Source organism: Heptranchias perlo, unplaced genomic scaffold, assembly GCF_035084215.1.
Source record: "Heptranchias perlo isolate sHepPer1 unplaced genomic scaffold, sHepPer1.hap1 HAP1_SCAFFOLD_64, whole genome shotgun sequence".
NCBI lineage: Eukaryota > Metazoa > Chordata > Chondrichthyes > Hexanchiformes > Hexanchidae > Heptranchias > Heptranchias perlo.
The window spans coordinates 2482639-2504529 of NW_027139666.1; the positions used below are offsets into that span (position 1 = coordinate 2482639).

Sequence of the window (21891 nt, forward strand, 5' to 3'; positions counted from 1 at the left end):
ATCATGCACGTGAAGCACACACAGAATTGAACCCGCGTCACTGGTGAGAATTCTCCCACTGAACCACCAATGCACCATACTTAATGGCAGCTGTTCCTGGTTCTCCAGCAGGAAGCGGTGACAATTTCTGCTGGAGCAGCAATTTACCATCTGATTGGAAAAGGATGGATTCAATTTAGACACCAAATGTAGCAGCAGACCTCTGGAGAAACAAATATCCAAACGGGTATATTAGAAACAACCGTCACTCTACGAAGTCGCTAAAATCGATCCAAATTGATTTCAACTCAGGATCTCTTCACTATAGGCAGGGCTTTGACGAGCTTATTGGCGCCGCCTGGTCAGCCATCGTAAACTAAAATGCAATCACCAAGCTCCAATACTTCATTAAGACTCCCAAAGAGTATCTAAATCTTTTGTTTTAACTCAACGCCCCACAAACCCGGTCATATGTATTTGTGTGTTGCCCTCTATCACAGTTAGGTGCAGTGCGGCATTCGATCTGTCAAACAGTTTTTTCAGGCTCTCCTCTTCATCGGCTCCCCGTCCACCATCGGCGCACCGTAGCTACAATGTGCACTATCAACAGGATTCACGACAGCTATTCGCTAAGGCTTCCTAAGCAGCACGTCCCAAACAAGCGACCACCTCCATTACCTAGAAGTACATCACTGCCGAGTTCCCCGCCAGGTCACAGGCCATACCGACTTGCTCACATATCGCGGTTCCTTTGACGTCCCTCGGTTAATACCTTGAAACTCCCGACCTAACAATTCTGTGGGATCATCTTCACCACACGGACTGCAGTAGTTCAAGAAGAAAGCCCACCACCACCTTCTCATGAGCAACTAGGGATGGGCTATACATTCCTGTCTCACCAGCGACGCCAACATCCCAAGAATGAATTTAAAAACTCAGTAGACAGCTGTGACTATTTCTACTGAAGCAGCAAAAAGGCAATTAGAACATTTACAAATTCACCCGAAGCAGATTAATCCGTTCCGGGGCTCTCCTGAAAAGCCACGATGGATTGGCTCTACTTTATTACAGATTTTCGTGACCTCCTCAGTGGTGGTGGCGCCGGATTACCGAGAGTATTTCTTTCACATGGAAGTGGCTCCAAGGAGTTAAAGGAGCAGCCTTTGCTGAAAACATGTTGGTGCAATCAGCAGATCCAGTAGTGTTCAGAATTTCCATTCAGATCTGCGGACATCAGAAGGATATCATCAAACGTCCCAGCGTGGTGACCAGTTGGACTAAGATTTCGCCTCTTTCGGTTTCAACCCATTAGGTGTCCTTTCTCAGCTTCCACGACAGGCTACCTGAAGGGGTGTCATGGGAGTTACCTCCAAAGGTAACTGCAAACACTTCTGTCCCTGCTGTAATACCACCAAACCTGGGGCACCATTGGCTTAAAAAAGAATATATTGACGTGAGTTCTTGTTCAAGCACTCGAGAAGGGTAAAGCGTTAACTGAACATTTCCCATTTAAGGACAGTGGTTAATAATATGTTATTAATAAAAAGACTCCAGTCTGGTTGGTTCCTTCACAATACTGTGTATAAAATATGAATGTAACAGAGGAAGAAGGATTGTTTCCCAGATCAGTCAGCTGAAATTCAAATTGATAAGACAGACAAAAGTTGGGAATAAAATTACCGAGCGGAGAGAGGTTAATTGGCTATAAATCCTGAGCACTCGAACCGATCTGGCGTTAGGACCCAGGAACCAGTACTCAGGACTTCAACAGAGAAGAGAGCTGAAATAATTGAACATTGGCAAGTCCTGACCGCTCAACAGTACCAATCCAGTCTGAACCTAATCCTGGTATTGAGTGTGCCTGTGGTTGGGCGGGGGGTGGGTTGGGCGGTGTGGTGGCGGCAGAGGGGTACTGTTGTCTTAAGGATAACTCATATCCAATATCATCCAGGCAGGACGGCTCTCTGGAATCGGTAAAATCCTGAAGAGATAAAATGGACTCAGATTTAATGATGAATAATGTATTGGATGGTAAATTTCCTCCATGGATCATAAATGAGATGGCAAGATTGTGTAATTGGACTTGAAAATTGGACGAGAGGATGTGACTACGGTATAAGGTAACAACAGGAAAATTACACCACACAATGTGATCTAAGCCCTTGATCTAATGAGCTAATTTCAGGTACTTGGACAGAAGGGGTTATGGAAAAGATGTGTGAGTGCACCCACTAGTAATATAAATCATCTGGGCACAATTCACCAAAAGATATCAATATGGTATCAATGCACAATCTGATGAAAGTCAGGAAAGTGTAGTTAAGCATAGTTAGTGGATAACTTTATTTGGAGATGGTTGTCTCCTTGCCGATACGTCACAATGCGAAAATGCATTTTACAGCCTAGCCACGAACATGCAGGAGGTGAGCGAAGAGCTCCAGACATCCCTGATCTTTTGAAAAGGTAGCCTCGAAGCTCAGGAATAGTTTGTATCTGATGCCACGGGCGGCATGATCTTGGGATACTGCTGTATGAGCACATGTGATATGATGCGCGTGAGGCAGCTAGTTTGCGATTTGCACGAAGCAGACCCACTGAAGAATGGGTCCCAGACATGTTCAGTGACGCTGACAACACAATAGTTAATTTGGCTCGGGAGAATGAGAAGGTATATTGCATCACTACTGATTAAAATCTCTTACTCAAAGCTTTGACACGTGCTCCACAGAGGAACCGACCTTCTGCATTCAGCTTAATAAAACAACCAGGATGAGGTTAAACACACTGGTACCTATCAGAGGGAAGGGATTTCATGTGGAGAAACATACAACATTGGAAATTCGAAGTTCAGGCTGAAACCCCCAAATTAAAATTAAAATTATCCGCAATATGAATAACAGTAACAGAATACTTTTAGGTGCATGTCATGAATTTTCGATACATGGAAGTATATCGAGGGCGAAGTTTTGAACCTTGTATACTATTCAATGTACAATGATATTCATCATATTTTTGATATGATATATACATCTAATAGGTAGCTATATATGACACTGATGAAACAATGACCAGTGCTCGTCTTAAATACTCTAAAGCCAACACGGGGGTTGGGGGGCGAGGCGGATACTGTAAGGAAAGGTATAATCAGACTGATTGAAGTGTGCTAATGTAGTTCTGCTAACGGTTTTTCTTGGTATTGTAGTGATGTTAGCTTTTAGACCTTGTTTGTGAAGTAAAGAAGTATGATTCTTAAATTGTAAAATCTTACGTGTGGAAACATACTGTAATTCTAAAGTTATAACCACCTGCTTAATGAAAAAGTTAAAAGGAAATATGGGTCAGAAAGGGTTACTAACTTCAGCAGCACAGGACAGGCAGGAAAGCTCAATTTGTACCAAAGAATGAGAGAAGGATTTAATTCATCAGAAAGGAGGCTTTGAACCCTTACTCAAGATAAGCACCGAGCTGAGAACGAGCACAGCCTGGATCTGGAAAGTTAGTGAGTGTGCGCCATGTAAAGGGAGTTAGACATAGCGATGTTTTGAAGGCTGTTATTTTCACCCATGTGACTAATTGTAACACGGACCTGTAGCTACAAGGACAGAACACAATCAAACCAGTGTTTCATGATACATAATCAAAGATACCTGTTGATATAACTATGTAATGCCAAAACATGCGAATTGTCAGTGAGAAGGGGTGAGAGAAAGGTATTAAAGAGGGTATTGGAACAGATACTTTCGAATTCGATTAAAGTCTGATCAAACTGTATATTTATTCGTATAAATTGTAATTCTCTATCTAAAGCTTGCAAGGTTTTTATTGTATGTGCCGCTGTTAAGTGTATGCTTAATTATTGTATCCTTAATAAATCTGTGAAATCTGGCATTCAATGTTGCCTACCCTACTGATTTGAGGAGTAATTTTTAGTTAGAACACGCATATTTACTCTGCTCGAACAATAATCTGCTCTCGTAATCAGCCATTTGGTATCCTGTCAAAGGTATTTCGAAAGTACATTTATACTGCATCCATTGCATTCCCTACATCTACCATATCTGTTACCTCCACAAAGAATTCTTCTCGGTTTGTCAAGCACGATATTCCCTTTTGAAATGTATGCTGTTGCTCATACAGTGGACAACCAATGAGGACATTGTCATGAATGTTAACAACAACTTGTTATGACAGAGAGCCGTTAATGTACTAATAATTCCCAAGGGACTTCATGGGGCCTCTGTGTTTGTATTAATATATGTTTCACGTTGACCTGATGTGACCCAGTGTCCAGTGTGCATTATTAGTAAATGTTTCACATTGACCAGATGTGACCCAATGTCCTGTGTGCATTGTTAATAAATGTTTCACATTGACCGGAAGTGTCCCAGTGTCTGGTGTTCATTATTCTTAAATGTTTCTCATTGAGCAAATGTGGTCCCATGTCCAGTGTACATTATTAGTAAATGTTACACGTTAACAATGTGGCCCAGTGTTCAGTGTCCATTATTAGTAGATGTTTCTCATTGACCAAATGTGATCCAGAGTCCAGTGTGCATTATTATTAAATGTTACACGTTGACCAGATGTGGCACAGTGTACAATGTGCATTGATATTAACAGTGGCACATTGACCAGATGTGACCCATTGTCCAGTGTGCATTATTAGTAAATGTTTCAATTTGACCAGACGTGCCCAAGTGTTTATTCTGCATTATTATTAAATGTTGCACGTTGACCAGATGTGACCCAGAGTCCAGTGCCTATTACCATTAAATGTTTCACATTGACCAGAGGTGACTCAGTGTCCGGTGTTTATTATTCTGAAATGTTTCTCATGGCCCAAATGTGGTCCCATGTCCAATGTACATTATTATTAATTGGTACACGTTCACAATATGACCCAGTATCCAGTGTGCATTTATTAGTGAATGTCAAACATTGTCCAGAGATAGCTCAGTGACCAATGCGCATTATTACCAAATGCTTCACATTGACAAGCTGTGGTGCAGTGCGCAGTGCACATTATTATTAATAAATATTTCTCATTGACCAGATGTGATCCCGTATCCAGTTTGCATTATTATTAAATAGATCACATTAACAAGAGATGGCCCAGCGTCCAGTGTACATTATTATTAAATGATCCACATGAACCAGATGTGCCTCAGTGCGAAGTATGCATTACTATTAAATGCTTCACTTTGACCAGATATGGCCCAGTGTGGATGTTATTACTAAACGCTTATGATTGACAAAATGTGGCAACGTGTCCAGTGTACATTATTATTAAATGATTCACATTGACCAGATGTGCTACAGTGTACAGTGTGCCTGATGAAATGCTATACGTTGACTAGATGTGACCCAACGTCCAATATGCATTATTATTACATGTTGCACGTTGACCAGATATGAACCAGTATCCAGTGTCTGTTATTATTAAATGTTTCACATTGACCAGAGGTGACCCAGAGTTCGGTGTACATTATTTTTAAATGTTTCTCATTGACCAAATGTGGTACTGTGTCCAGTGTACATTATTATTAAATGTTACACAATGCCACCCGGTATCCATTGTCCATTATTAGTACATATTTCTCATTGACCAGATGTGCTACAGTGTGCACTCTGCCATGTTATTAAATGCTTCACATTGACCAGATGTGACCCAGTGTCCAGTGTGCATTATTAAATGTTACACGTTGACCAGATGTGGTGCATTGTCCAGCGTGAATATTATTAAATATTTCACGTTGACCAGGTGCGACCCAGTGTCCAATGCGCATTATTACTAAATGTTTCCAATTTACAAGATGTGGGCCTGTGTCCAAGGCGCATTAATGTTAATACACATTTCTAATTGACCAAATGTGATCCAGTGTGCATTGTTATTATTAAATGTTTCACATTCGCCAGATGTTATCCAGTTTCCAGTGTGCATTGTTATTATGTCATGTTTCACATTGACCAGAGGTGACGCAGTTTCCAGGTTGCATTTTTACTAAATGCTTCACATTGGCAAGATGTGTTCCAGTATCCAGTGCACATTATTATAAAATGTTTCACACTGACCAGATGTGGTCCAATGTCCATTGTACATTTTTATGACTGCTTTGCTTTGACCGGAAGTGACCCAGCAGCCAGTGCACATTACTATTAAATGTTTCGCATTGACTATATATAGTCCTGTGTCCAATGTGCATTGTTATTAAATGTATCTGGTTGACCAGATGTGGCCAAGTGTCCTGTGAACATTATTAATAAATGCTTCACATCAGCCAGATGTGGTCCAGTGTCCAATGCGACTTATTATTAACTGCTTCACAATGACCAGATGCGCCCCAATGTCCAATCTGCATTATTATTAAATGTTTCAGATTGATCAGACGTGACCCAGTATCCAGTGTAGATTATTATCAAATGTTTTACATTGACCAGATGTGCCTCAGTGACCAGTGTGCATTGCGACTAAATGTTTCAAATTGACCACGGGTGACCGAGTATCCAATGTGCCTTATTAGTAAATGCTTCCCATTGACAAGGTGTGCATCAGGGTCAGGTGTGCATTATTATTAAATACTCCACGTTGACCAGATGTGACCCAGTGTCCAGTATGCATTATTATTTAATGCTCCACATTAACCAGATGTGTCACCTGTCCATTGCACATTATTGCCAAATACTTCACATGAACCAGATGGCAGCCAGTGTCCAATGTACATTATTATTAATTGTTTCATATTGCCCAGATGAGATTCAGCGTTCAGTGTACATTATTATTAATTGTTTCATATTGACCAGATGTGGTCCAGCGTTCAGTGTACATTAGTATTCTGTGCTGCACATTGACCACATGTGGTCCAGTGTTTAGTTTGGAATTATTATTAAATGTTTCACAGTGACAAGATGTGGCCTATTGTCTAGTGCACATTATTAGTAAATGCTTCACAGTGACGAAATGTGGTCCAGTGTCAATCATTATTGATTGCTTCAGAGTGACCAAATTTGGTAGAGTGTCCAGTGCACATTATTACTAAATGCTACACATTAACCAGCAGTTGGTGCATTGTCCAGTTCGTATTATTATTATTAAATGGTTCACATTGACCAAAGATGACCCATTGTTCAATGTACATTATTATTAAATGCTTCACATTGAGGGGATGTAGCCCATTTTCCATTGTACATTATTAATATTAAATGCTTTGCAGTGATCAGATATGATCTCGTGTCAGGTGGCCATTAATATTAAATGCTTCACATTGACCAGATGCTTTTTATTGTAGACATTTTTTTTATTTTGTTGTGTCTCAGTTAATGTGTTAATGTATTCTACTGAAAAGCAGTGCGACTCAAAGAACCTCGCTGATATTTTAATAGCCTGTGCCTCAGTGGGATTAATGTTACATAACCCTATCAGTCAACTGGCTAACTTCCCATGTCTCGCTTTCATGTTGTGAACACCTTAGCCCTTGCCAACTAATTCATATTGAAATCCAACATGCCTTCTTCTGCCTATTAGTAGAAATGGCCAATTACCTCTCAAGACATCCAGGCTCCTTCTTCCAATCACCTGCCAGCGTGGTGTTATAAAATAGAAGAGGGGACTGGGTTGTAAATTTACAAATGCTGCTGCAGTTTTTTGTCAGTTGTTTGTTATTTACATAATTTCCCATTCAGTGTGAACAGATATTTCACCCCATTCTTCAGCTCCTCTCTGAATTTCCTCTGTGTCAGTCCATAGATACACGTGTTGGTGCAGGAGCTGAGAAGCTGCAGCATGTATCCCGTTTGCTGATTGATGTATATTGGGTTACTGTAATATTTGTCTGTATAATTGTAGTTTTTCAACCGGCAACTTAAGGAATGTACAACATACGTGGCCCAGAGTAGAATGAAATTGCCGGATAGAGTGAAGAGTAAAATCATGGATTTCTTTCGGTTCTCGGTCTCTGGATCATTGTGATTATCGACATTCCTCAGGAGTGTGCTACGGACTATATTGGACATTATAATATTTTTGACGGTGAGAGCATTGAATAACAGGATGAAGAAGATGGGCAGTAAAGGGGTTAAAATGCTGTCGAACCACTCGGACGCCGCCCACAAGGGCGAGGTGTGATAGGCATAGGTTAAAATACAAAAATACGGGACATTGTTAATTATAAGTTGGGGTTCGTACACAAAGTAAAAGGGAATGCTCCTCAAACAGCCCAGCACACACACTGTCCCCACAACCAGGCTCGCCGTCCTCTTGGTACAAAACTTTGGTTTGAGATTCTGACAGCAAATGGCGACGAAGCGATCGAAGGTGAAAGCGACCGTGAACCAAACCGAGCAGTCCAGTGCCGCAATCTTCATGACAAGTTTCAGGGCGCATATGGGAGTGATGAACAAGAAATTTAGGGGCAAGTAAATGTTGTTAATTCGCTTCAGTATGACTTCAATGATCACCACCGTTAGATCGGCCGCTGCCATGGCAACCAGGTAGCGAGTGATACATTTGGAGAGTCCGCACTTTCCTCGGGACAGGATCACAATCGCCACCAAGTTAACTGTCAGAGAAAATAAAGGAAACTAGTAGCAGATTCAGTACAAAATAGATTGCTCGGAGAGTTAGGGAATCTACGGCGTGGCGGCTTCGAGGGGGAGAGGTAATTCGGAGTGGAGCTAGAAAATAAATTAACGCAGAGTTGGTGGAGTGTTTTAATTTTCTTAAAGAGAGATCAATCGAATGAAAGGGGTTCAATCAAGTGGCATTCTTACAAAATCCTAGGTCTCATTTCCCTTTTTTGTCCATTTCTGCCCCCATCTACTGAATTTCCCTTCGCTCCATTCATCAGTTCCCGTCTCAATCTGAGCCTCAATCAATGATGACTCATTTCCCAGCTCTGTTGGATACTGAGATCCCAAACACACTGACTGGATATACACTCGCCAGCGCGCGATTTATTTCCCCAATAATTAGGGAAATCTAGGATTGGCGAGTGTTGAAACCACATTACTCATCATGTACAGATTCCATTGACACAATGTCCAGAGCTTTTTATTTAAATTGCAATCCTAATATAGAGTATTAATGTTTTACGCAAATCCACCTGTAGTAAGCAATATGAAAGATAGTAACAGACTTCTGGAGGACAGAGATAGACTGGTGAAATGGGCAGACATATGGCCGATCAAATTAAACGCAGAGGAGTGTGAAGTGATGCATTTTTGTAGGAAGAATAAGGAGAGGCAATATAAACTAAACGGTACAATTTTAAAGAGGGTGGAGGAACAGAGACCTGGGGGTGCACAAACTCAAGTCTTTGAAGGCGGCAGGACAAGTCGAGAAGGCTCATAAAGAAGCATATGGGATCCCGGCTTTATTAACAGAGGCTTAGAGTACAAAAACAAGGAAATTGTGCTAAATCTTTATGAAACGTTGGTTAGGCCTCAGCTGGAGTATTGTGTTCAATTCTGGGCACCATCCTTTAGGAAGGATGTCAAGGCCTTAGAGAGGATGCAGAAGAAATGTACTAGAATGCTGAAGGACATCAGTTGTGTGGAGAGACTGGAGAAACTGGGATTGTTCTCCTCAGAACAGAGAATATGAAGGCGAGATTTGATAGAGATGTTCAAAATCATAAACGGTTTTAAGAGAGTAAATAATGAGAAGCTGTTTCCAGTGGCACAAGGGTCAGTAACCAGAGAACACTGCTTTAAGGTGATCGGCAAAAGAGCCAGAGGCGGCTTGAGGAAACATTTTTTTTACTCAGCGAGTAGTAATGATCTGGAATGCATTGCCTGAAAGGGCGGTGGGATCAGATTCAATACTAATTTCTAAAGGGAATTGCATAAATATTTGAACGAAAAACATTTAGAGGCTATGGGGAAAGAACCGGGCAATGGGACTAATTGGAAAACTCGTTGAAAGAGCCGGCACAGGCACGATGGGCCGAATGGCCTCCACCCGTGCTGTGCCGACGATGTTACTATGATACTATGAGGCCTGTTTCAGTTGTACCGTTTTTGTTCAGAAACTAAACAATGATCTGCAAAGTGTTGCCGTGCTGAATGTTTCCTTCATCAACAATCAGTGGAGATATCCTTTGTTGTCTATCTAATCATATTTTATTAAATTTATTGTAGATAAATCTCCCATGGCTTGGCCATCCCATCTAGTTTAAACAGCTAATTTTCTAGTTGCAAGACTGAAGCACACTGACCACAGGGCGCTACCTAACATCCAATAGAATTGCTACATAGGTGACCTCTGGGCAACGCGCTCACTGTCAAAAAGGCCACGGTCCTATCTACTTCTCACAAGTCTCAGACAGGGTGTGTTAACCCTGGATAGTCCGGGACTATCTCTGAAAATAAAGTGGAACAAAAGGCAGTCAATTATCACAGACCAAAGAACCATGCATTTATATTGATCAAATAGTCAACTTTTGGCATTGGCAAAGATTGTTTTGAATCAATGTAATGACTGTGATCAATTCACTATCAGCAGCACCAAACCATCGTTTTGTGGACCTTGATCCTTGTGAACTCGTATGTTTTCTCACAGCCCGACTAAGTTTTATATTCTGTTTTATGCCAGCGTCTATTCGAGATAAGGAATTCTCCATCACACAGTACAGGGGAATAAATTGCCATTATTTCTTGTGTTGAAAATTCAAAACAGTTCATAATTTCAATCATGAAGTCCTATTAAGTAGGCAACAAAAATACTGTACAATGAACGGAATAGGCGATTATATCACAAACATATCAAGAAAAATAATCATAGAATCATAGAATGATACAGCACAGAAGGAGGCCTTTCGGCCCATTGTGCCTCTGCCAGCTCTTTGAAAGAGCGATCCAATTAGTATTGTTGTACGTATTTATCTCTTTCTCTCTGTTTTTATCTCTCGCTCTCTCTTTCTCTCTATTTATCTCTCTGACAAACACACTCTCTCTATATTTGTCTCTCTCTATGTTAATCCGTGTTATGTATGTATTGCATCAATCAAAACGTACCAAGACCAATATGTTACAGAGCAAGACCAGCGAATAGAGCAGTAACAGTTACATTGGTTTACACGATGACGAGTTCTATTTCCTTACCCGTAATACCAACGGCTGCAAGAACGGGATAGTAAATACGTTCTATCTCAAAGATGACTGGATCGTCCATGTTCAGTGTGAAGGAGCGATGTCTGCAGCGTTGGACACGAGGCTCTGACTGAAAAGTGTCTATTCGGTCAAAGGATCCCTTACTTATACCAGAGGGGATCCTCCTCCGGGACAGTTAGATGGAGCGCACCATCAGAGATATTAGTCACATTCAGTTGAACAAACAGATTTAATCAACCATTCTCCCCAAAGCTTCATTATGTAAAAGAATCTATTTAAATGGATATTTCAAAACACTTACTAATTTCTTTGGAATTTCTTCAGAAAACAACGGTTCTCCTTTAGCCCTGGGACTGAGCCGGACAAACGGCCTCAATAACAGGACTCAGTGTATTTATTACATGTGCAGACCCATCACTTCGATCGTCATCTTTAAAGAATCTAAACTCAGAACGGTGTGTACGGCAACGAGGGATCTGAAGGCCACCCACGGGAGTTTAACTTTATAAATACAATCGAGAATTTGAGTTGCGAACATGAGGAGAGCTGATGTCCGTTCTATTTCATAGGGTTTTACTATTGAAAGTCACAATTGGAGGCAGATGGGATCAAGGGGATTAAGGAGTTATTTCCATGTTCGAAGTTTATTCATTTCGGTAAATCATGAGGAAACACACTACCAATCCTTTTCAGTTTTTACAGAAATATTCAAGATTTCACAGACACTCAGAATACCATTAACAGGTTTCTTTGGATACAATGGTATGGTAACACTCGTGTCTGTAGCATCACCAAAAACTCTGAATGGCCTGGCAAGTTACAGTGTCAGGGCTCTGGACCAGTGAAGTAGAAGATGATACACAAGCCCACCAAATTACCATGACGGCCTATGCTAAAAATAATGAAAGTGCAGTTCCTAACCCTCATAACTGGAATCCGGTAGCAGCCAACTGATATGCGCAGAAACATATCACAGTTAAAGATGTCTAAGGCATAATATCAATCGTCATAATTCTGGCCAATCGGATTTGAAAAGAGTCACTGCTGGAACTGCATTTCTCAGCTGGTCTCAATACAGGCCCTTGAACCTGCAGAAGTCTCGCTGTGAGTTTATCATAAACCACAAACTGTTCCTTCCATCCTTTCAGTCTACTCTTGAACTTTCCGTGCTCCCACCACTCCCTCCCATCCTCAAGATAGCTCCCACTCAACGTCGAACATCTGGGGATTAGTTTCAGAATTGGACCGAACTGAGCGAAAGGAGGTATCTTTGGACAGCAGTTGGGAATGTCTGTGGTAAATAAAGAGAAGTTGTGAGTGAAGGGTGAGAACTGGTGAAGGACTCGCATTTCCTCCTCTCAAAACAAAACAACCCGTTACAGGATTGCGTTTGACACCAAGAAATAAAACCTACCTGATCAAAGACTCAAAGAATCATCGAGTACATGAGGAAGCCGTTCGGCCCATCATGCATGTGCCTTCTCTTTGGAAGAGCTATCCTATTAATACACCTCCCCATTTTTTTATCGCATAGCGCTATAGATTTCTCCTGTTCAGGTACATATACCCTATTCTCTATTGAAAGTTACTGTTGAATCTGCTTCCACTGCTCTTTCAGGCAATGCATTCTCAATCATTATAACTCACTGCGCAAAAAAAATGTCTCCTCATCTCTCCTCTGGTCCTTTTGCCAATTATGTTCAATCTGTGCCCTTTGGTTACCGACTCTCCTGCCACAGGAAACAGTTTCTCTTTATTTACTCTTTCAAAACCCTTCATAATTTGAACACCTCTATTACATCCGCCTGTAACGCTGTCTGCTCTCAGGAGATCAATCCCAGATTCTCTCGTCTCCCCACAAAATTGAAATCCCTCACCCTTGGTACAAATCTGGTTAATCTCCTCTGCATCATCCCCAAGGCCTTGACATCTTTCCTGAAATATACTGCCCAGAATTGTGTACAATACTCCAGGGGAGGCCGAACCAGTGATTTATAAAGGTTTACCATAACTTGCTTGCTTTTGAACTCCACGCCTCCACTATACAGGCAAGGATCCCCTATGCTTTATGTAATAGCCTTATCAACTTGACCTGCAACCTTCAAAGATGTGTTTATGTATATGCAACCATAGGTCTCTCTGTTCAGGCAACTCCAATAAAAATGTACTCTTTCGTTTATAGTGCCTCTCCTCATTCGTCCTCCCATTTCACCAGTCTGTCTCTGTCCTCCTGAAGTTGTTACTATCCTCCACATTACTACATTTCCGAGTTTCATGTCATCTACAAACTTTGAAAGTATACCCCATACCCAAGTCCAAATCATCAATAGATATCAAAAAGAGCATTGGTCCTGATACTGACCCCTGGGGAACACCACTGTATACTTCCGTCCAGTCTGAAAAACAAGCGTTCACCATACTGTCTGCTTTCTGTCCCTTAGCCAATTTGGTATCCGTGCTGCCATTGTCTCTTTAATCTCACGGGATTCAATTTTTCTAACAAGCCTATTATGTTATCAAACGCCTTTTGAAAGTCCATATACACAACATCAATTGCAATACGTTCATCAACCCTCCAAGTTATTTCGTCGAAGAACTAAGTCAATTGTCAGACATGATTTGCCTTTCATTTTGGTGTCAAATTAGATGTTTGGTCCAAAACCGAGATCAGGTCGAGCAAGCCATCGTCTTAACATCCCCTGGCTCAGCATGAGGCGGCATGCAGAGAGTTTAATGCAATTGATCGAATTGCTGCTGAGAGGTAAAGGGGATGGGTTAACACTTGCTGAAATTCGTCTGGAATAAGTTGAGCTCGTAACAGTATTGAAATCTGGGAGGAAACCTCCCAGTGTAGGTACAGATTATGGATCAATAGTGGAGGTAGCGAGGTAAAGTTGCATGTCATTGGCCAATATCTGATAGCTGACCACTTGCTTTATCGAAGGTAGAATAAGGACTGTGAAGCAGAGAGGAACATGAATTCATCAATTCGGTACATTGAAGTTTAACAGAGCGAATGCCATTAACAGCAAAGTGGTGTGAGTCAGGAAAGAGCAGAACCTGGGCAGAGCAGTGCAGAGGAGTTGGAGAAGGACGGTGTGCCGAATGGTGCGGCGAGCGGCAGAGATGTCGATGAGGACGAGGAGAGATTCATAACCCAGGTTGTAATCATTCCGGTTATCCTTTGTGACTTTGACCAGTGCAGTCTCAGCAATGTGGACGGGACAGAAGCCGATTCAGAGAAACTCGAATAAAACCTAGGGACAGAGATTTCAGCGCAATTACAAACCAATATGCAATTCAGGATTTGGAGGAGGAATGGAAGGTGGTGATCGGGCAGTAATTGCCATGGAAACTAGGAACCATAGAATTGTCAAGCACAGATGCAGTAATTTCAGCCCATTGTGGCCTGGTTGGCTCTTTGCTGAAGCATTTCAGAACTAACCGCAGTCCTCTGCGTTCTCTTCATAGCCCCGTATATTAAGATCTTTAAAATTATCTTCCTCTGTTTCAAGTGTAGAAATAGGGTGCGCTGAGGGTTGACGACCTGAGGAGGGGGTGATCACAATGATTCTGAAGGAAGCTGCTGTGCTGGGTGATAGTGATAACGTCAGGAAACATGTGAAAGAGAAGCTGAATTTGAATCATCCGTGGCGTGGGTTGTAGGAGATCGAGGGAACAGTTCGTGGGCTTCATGAACAAGGTGGTGAGCTGAAGGATGGAGGAAGGCAGAACAGAAACTGCTTCGAATAAGAATAGTGAGGATACAGTTAGATGAAGTGGGAGGGCTGGGAGCTTAGGAAGGTGGAAAGGTAAAGGACAAGAAACAGGGTGCAGTTGGAGTTACGCAGATAGTTTTGATTTTGGACACACGAAGGCCCATGAATTGCTCAAACAACATTCACATCTAACACCTCTCCTCCACTCCCCAATTCAGCAAAAAACTCAATCTCGTTGCTTAAACAAGATTTGCCTTTAACGAATCCTTGCTGGCTTTACTTAATTAATCCACACTTGTCCGAGTAACTGTTAATTTTGTCCCGAATTTTCAGTTCTAAAAGTTTTCCCACAACCGAGGTTAAACTGACTGGCCTAGAAACATAGAAAATAGCAGCAGGAACAAACCATTCGGCCCTTCGAGCCTTCTCCGCCATTCAATTTGATCATGGCTGATCCTCATCTCAGTCATAAATGTCATACCCCGTGTCCTGAGACTGTGACACCTTGTTCGAGACCACCCACCCCCTCACCCCCCGCCAGGGGAAACATTCTCCCTGCACCCAGTCTGTCTAGCCCGATCAGAATTTTATACGTTTCAATGAGATCCCCTCGCATTCTTCTAGACTCTAGTGAATACAGGCCTAGTCGACCGAATCTCTCCTCATACGACACTTCTACCATCCCAGGAATCAGTCTGGTGAACCTTCGCTGCACTCAGACTATGACAAGTATATCCTTTCTTGGGGAAAGAGAACACAACTGCACACGATACTCCAGGTGTGGTCTCACCAAGACCCTGCATAAATGCAGTAAGACATCCTTACTCCTTTACTCAAATCCACTTACATTGAATGCCAATATACCATTTGCCTTCCTAACTGCTTGCTGTACCTGCATGTTTGCATTTAGTGACTGGTGGACAAGGACAACCAGGTCCCTTTTTACATCAACATTTTCCAATCTATCACTATTTAAATAATACTCTGCCTTTTTGTTTTTCCTTCCAAAGTGAATAATTTGACATTTATCCACGTTATACTGCATCTGCCCTGTATTTACCCATTCACTCAACTTATCTAAATCGCCTAGAAGCCTCTTTGCATCCTCCTCGCAACTCACAATCCCACTTAGTTTTGTGTCGTCAGCAAACTTGAAAATATTGCATTTGGTTCCCTCATCCAAATCATTGATACATATTGTGAATAGCTGGGACCCAATCACTGATCGCTGCGGTACACCACTAGACACCGCCTGCCACCCCAAGAAGAGCCATTTATTCACACTCTCTGTTTCCTGTCTGTTAACCAATTTTCAATCCATGCCATTATATTACTCCAATCCCATGTGCTTTTAATTTGCACACTAACCTCTTATGTGAGACTCTATCAAAGGGCTTCTGAATATCCAAATACACCACGTCCACTGGTTCTCCCTTATCTATTCTACCAGCTACATCCTCAAAAAAACTCTAGTATATTTATGAAACACGATTTCCCTTTCGTAAATCCATGTTGACTTTGTCTCATCCCGTTGATATTTTCGAAGTGTCCTGTGAAAACATCCCATATTATAAACTCTTGTATTTTCACTACTCCTGATGTTAGGCTAACCGGTCTGTAGTTCCCTTTTTTCTCTCTCCCTCCTTTTTTAAATAATGGGGTTACATTTGCCAGCCTCCAGTCTGTCGGAACTGTTCCATAATCTATAGAATTTTGGAAGATGACAACCAATGCACACACTATTTCTATGGCTACCCATTTATTATTCTGGAATGCAGATTATCAGGCCCTAGGGATTTAATGGCTTTCAGTCCATTAATTTCTCCAGCACAATTTTTCTACTGATACTAATGTCCTTTAATTTCTCCTGCTCCCTAGTCCCTTGGTTCACTACCATTTCTGGGAAGCTATTTGTGTCGTCTTGTGTGAAGACAGATCCGAAGAATTTGTTTAATTGCTCTGCCATTTCCTTGTCCCCCATTATAAATTCTCCCGTTTCTGACTCTAAGGGACCTACATTTGTGTTCACTAATCATTTTCTTTTTACATACTTGGAGAAGCTTTCACAGCCCACTTTTTTGTTCCTTGCAAGTTTACTCTCATACTCTAGTATTCCCCTCTTAATGAATCTCGTGGTCCTTTTTTGCTGAATTTTAAACTGCTCCCAATCCTCAGGCTTGCTACTTTTTCTGGCAAAGTTATATGACTCCTCTTTGCATGTAATACTGTCATTAATTTCTTTTGTTAGCCATGGTTGGGCCACTTTTCCTTTTGCGTTTTTGCGCCCTAAATGCTGGCCATTGCCTATCCACCGTCATGCCTTTTAATGAATCTTCCCAATCTATCATAGCTAACTCACTCCTCATACCGTCTTAGTTTCCATTGTTTAGATTTAGGACCCTATTTTCTGATTGGACTACTTCACTTTCCATCTCAATGTAGAATTCTATCATGTTATGTTCACTCTTCCCTAAATGACCCGTACAACAAGGTTATTAATTAAGCCCTTCTAATTGCACAATACCCAATCTAGGGTAGCCTGTTCCCTGGTTGTGTCCCCAACGTATTGGTCTAAAAAAACATATTATAGAAACTCCAGGCATTCATCCTCCACAGTATTATTGCTAATTTGTTTCGGCCTGTCTAAATGTAGTACCCTTGTTACATGCATCTCTAATTCCTTGTAAATTGCCGTCACTTACATTACCACTACTGTTTGGAGGCCTATAGACAACTCCCACCAGTGTTTTCTGCCACTTGGTGCTTCTTAACTCCACCCAGACAGATTGTACATCTTGATTTTTTGAGCCAATATCCTTTCTCACTATTGCTCTTATTTCATCCTTTACTAACAACGCCAGCCCACCTCCTTTTCCCTTTTGCCTGTCCTTCCTAAATATCGAATACCCTTGCATAACCAGCTCCTAGCCTTGGTCATACTGCAGCCATGTATCCGTAATCGGAATTATATCATATCCGTTTACAATTATTTGCGCTATTATTTCGTCTACCTTATTACGAATGCTTCGTTCGTACAGATAGCGTGCCTTTAGATTTGCTTTTTTACATTTTAAATATCTTACGATTTTTTGGAAGATGGCCCTATTTGTCTCATTCCCATTTTTTCTTACCCGGGCCCTATTTGTTCGTGCACTCTTTGTTACTACGCTCTGTCCCTTCCTAACACAATCTGGTTATCCTTACCCCAATCACGTTCCTGCACTGTTTCCTCGTCTTTCCTCTTTAGCATTCTCGATTTCTCTCCACCGGGATCCTCCTCACTCCCGCCCCCACCTCGCCTTGTTAAGATTAAAGCCCGATATACCTTCCTAGTTATTCGATTCGCTGGAACTCTGGTCCCAGCATGGTTCAGGTGAAGCAGGTCCCAACGGAACAGCTCTCTCTTTCACCACTACTGGTGCCAGTGCCCCACGAATAGAAACCCAATTCTCTCACACCAAACTTTGAGCCACGCATTCATCTCTCTGATCTTATTTACCCTGTGCAAATTTGCTTGTGGCTCAGGTCATAATTCAGAGATTATTACCTTTGTGTTTCTGCCTTTAAGTTTAGACCCGAGCTGCTCAAATTCTCTCAGCAGAACCTTTTTCTTCGTCCAACTTATGTCCTTGATGCATACGTGGACCACGACAATTGGATCCTCCCCCTCCCACTCCAAGTTCTTCTCCAGCCCGGAGGAGATGTCCTTAATCCTGGCACAGGGTCGGTAACACAGCCTGATGGACTCATGCTCCTGACTGCAGGGAACAGTGTCTATCCCCCAAAATATACTGTCACCTACTACTAACCCCTTCCTTTATACTCCCTCCACTTGAACGGCTTCCTGTAACACGGTGCCATGGTCAGTTTGCTCGTCCTCCCCGCAATCCCCGCACTTGTCCACAAGGGTTGCAAGAACCTCAAATCTATTGAACAAGTGTAGGGACTGAGGCTCCTTCAATACTACCTCCTGGATCCCCGTACCTGCCTCACTCGAGGTCACTCCTTCCTGTGCCTGACCACGTATCCTTTCTAAAGTATTTCATCTGAGGGGTGTGGCTGCCTCCTGAGCAAAAGTTCCAGGTAGCTTTCTCCCTCCCTGACGTCTCGCAATGTCTTCAGCTCGGCCTCCAGCTCCTCAACTCGGAGCCAAAGTTCCTCGAGCCTCGAACAATTGCTACAGATGTAGTGGCCCTGGACAAAAATGTCCACAAGCTCCCACATAATGCAGCAGCAACAAATCTCCTGTTCTCCCATGATTTTATTTATTTATTTATTTAATTAATTTAGTGTAAATCAAATTATTTACCCCGTTTAATTTATTCGATTAATTAAGTTAAGTTTAGTTTATAAAATTTAGTTATATGCCATATGTTAACCTAAAACTTAGCCCACAGTCACTGCCAATCATTTACCTGCCTCAACTGAGACGTCACATTGCCGTTTTCTCTTGTTGCAGATCTGCTGCTGCTCAGGTTCGCCGCCGCTCTGCGGAACAAGTTAGGAAAAGCAAAGGCAAAGGAGCACCTCCTTCCCCCACTTCACCGAACTCCCACACTTCCCAAACTCTCAAGTTGCTCACTCCGTGCCCGCTCCACTCAGTGCCGGTTGCGCTCACAGGCCCATGTATTTCCACTGCTTGTGACTCAGATGAGTCAGCCCTGTTGTGCTACTGTTTCAAGAACCAGTTTAATCTCGCTAACCAATTAACAAACTACAGAAGCTCACCAGTCGGAGAGCTTGCTTGTTTGTCTCTGCTCAAGCTTGACAGAAGTTTACAAATTTAAAGTTTAAAATTGAACTTAAATTGTTGATATTACTTAAAAGGTAATTGCAATTAACAATACATTTAAAAAGAGATTAACCCTTAAATTCCCACACTTACCAAACTCTCATGTTGCTCACTCGGTGCCCGCTGCACTCATTTACAATACACAGTGGATAAAAGGGAATGATTCACGGACATTCTCTGTTATACCTCGGAGTGTTTGATTTGATCGAAAAAAGTGACACAAATGGGTAAGCACATGATTGTTGAATAATGTAACTGAAGGGCCGCTCACAGCCTGTCCCCTGGTCATCAGCCTCAGAGAGCAGGCAAAGGGATACAACAAAAGAGAAAAAAAAAGACAAAAACCTTAAATACCTTCATCCTAGTTACTGCAACTGGTCTCAACTTAAAAAGAAAACTCACTAAAGACTGCCTCACAGTTGTACAAACCGATTTCATTGCGATGTCTGCAGATTTCTTTTTATTCGTTCATGGGATGTGGGCGTCGCTGGCAAGGCCAGCATTTATTGCCCATCACTAATTGCCCTTGAGAAGGTGGTGGTGAGCCGCCTTCTTCAACAGCTGCAGTCCGTGTGGTGAAGGTTCTCCCACAGTGCTGTTAGGAAGGGAGTTCCATGATTTTGACAAAGCGACGATGAAGGAACGGCGATACATTTCCAAGTCGAGATGGTGTGTGACTTGTTGGGGAACGTGCAGCTGGTGTTGTTCCCAGGTGCCTGCTGCTCTTGACCTTGTAGGTGGTAGAGGTCGCTGGTTTGGTAGGAGCTGTGGAAGAAGCCTTGGCGAGTTGCTGCAGTGCATCCTGTGGATGGTCCAAACTGCAGCCATTGTGCGCCGGTGGTGAAGGGAGTGAATGTTTAGGGCGGTGGATGGGGTGCCAATCAAGCGGGCTGCTTTGTCCTGGATGGTGTCGAGCTTCTTGAGTTTTCTTGGAGATGCACTCATCCAGGCAAGTGGAAAGTATTCCATCGCACTCCTGACTTGTGCCTTGTTGACGGTGGAAAGGATTTTGGGAGTCAGGGGGTGAGTCGTCCGTCGCAGAATACCGAGCCTCTGACCTGCTATTGTAGCCAGTGTATTTATATGGCTGATCCAGTTAGGCTTCTGGTCAATGGTGACGCCCAGGATGTTGATGGTGGGGGATTCGGCGATGGTAATACCGTTGAATGTCATGGGGAGGTGGTTAGACTCTCTCTTGTTGCAGATGGTCATTGCCTGGCACTTGTCCGGCTCGAATGTTACTTGCCACTTACCAGCCCAAACCTGGATGCTGTCCAGGTCTTGCTGCATGCGGGCACTGACTGCTTCATTATTTGAGTGGTTGCGAATAGAACTGAACACTGTGCAACCATTAGCGAACATCCCCAATTCTGACATTATGATGGAGGGAAGGTCAATGATGAAGCAGATGAAGATGGTTGGGTCAAGGACACTGCCCTGAGGAACTCCTGCAGCAATGTCCTGGGGCTGAGATGATTGGCCTCCTTCAACCATTAGCACCTTCCTTTGTGCTAGATACAACTCTAGTCACTGGAGAGTTTTCCCCCGATTCCCTTTTACTTCAAATTTACGAGGGCTCCTTGGTGCCATACTCGGTCAAATGCTGCTTTGATGTCAAGGGCAATCAATCTCATCTCACCTCTGGAATTCTGCTCTTTTGTCCATGTTTGGACCAATGAGATAAACCAAGTTTTGATTTTCATTAAAAAAAAGGTTCAAAAGTACTTGCCAGTGTTACTTTATCTCAACAATTCCGTCTATTATGCAAACCTTTTTCTGGTACAAGAATATTAGCCCAGAAATTACTTTTGCTCAAAAAATGGAAAACGAATGAACACATTACAATGAAAGTCAACAACAACTGGTATTCACAGGCCGTCTTTAATGTAATAAGCTCAGCTGTAAAATCTCGCCAAAAAAAGTCATAATAAGAATAAAAGCGGATGGACCACCCGCCATCGGATCACTGGGCACCGGACAAGACTAAGGCAAACCAAGCCCAGTCGACCATGCAAAGTCCTCCTCACTAACATCTGGACACTTGTGCCAAAATTGGGAGTGCTGTCCCACAGATTAGTCAATCAACAGCCTGACATAGCAATACTCGCAGAATAATACTTTCAGCCAATGTCCCACACTCCTCCATCACCATCCCTGGGTATGTCCTGTCCCACCGGCAGGACTGCCCGACCAGAGGTTGCGGTACAGTGATACACCGTCAGGAGGGAGTGGGCCTTGCAGTCCTCAACATTGATTCTGGACCCCATGAAATCTAATGGCATCAGGTCAAACATG

At 42.4% G+C, this 21891-nt stretch overlaps 1 protein-coding gene across 1 annotated transcript; it reads right to left on the bottom strand.

Moving 5' to 3' along the window:
* Positions 1–7635: 7635 nt before the first annotated feature.
* Positions 7636–19956, bottom strand: LOC137317972 (probable G-protein coupled receptor 139). The gene is made up of 4 exons (XM_067980965.1): positions 19951–19956; positions 19220–19292; positions 11077–11205; positions 7636–8534 (listed from the first exon to the last, which is right to left on the bottom strand). Exons 1-4 carry the CDS (start codon positions 19954–19956, stop codon positions 7636–7638), a joined length of 1107 nt encoding a protein of 368 aa, XP_067837066.1.
* Positions 19957–21891: the final 1935 nt, after the last annotated feature.

What these genes read in the sequence shown, in the direction of transcription:
- LOC137317972 (XM_067980965.1), bottom strand. An exon ending in TGACGTCTCAGTTGAGGCAG is followed by an intron (nt 11,206 to 19,219) that starts GTAAATGATTGG and finishes TTGACCGAATAG; the next exon opens with ACACTTTTCAGTCAGAGCCT. An exon ending in TGCAGCCGTTGGTATTACGG is followed by an intron (nt 8,535 to 11,076) that starts GTAAGGAAATAG and finishes TTTCTCTGACAG; the next exon opens with TTAACTTGGTGGCGATTGTG.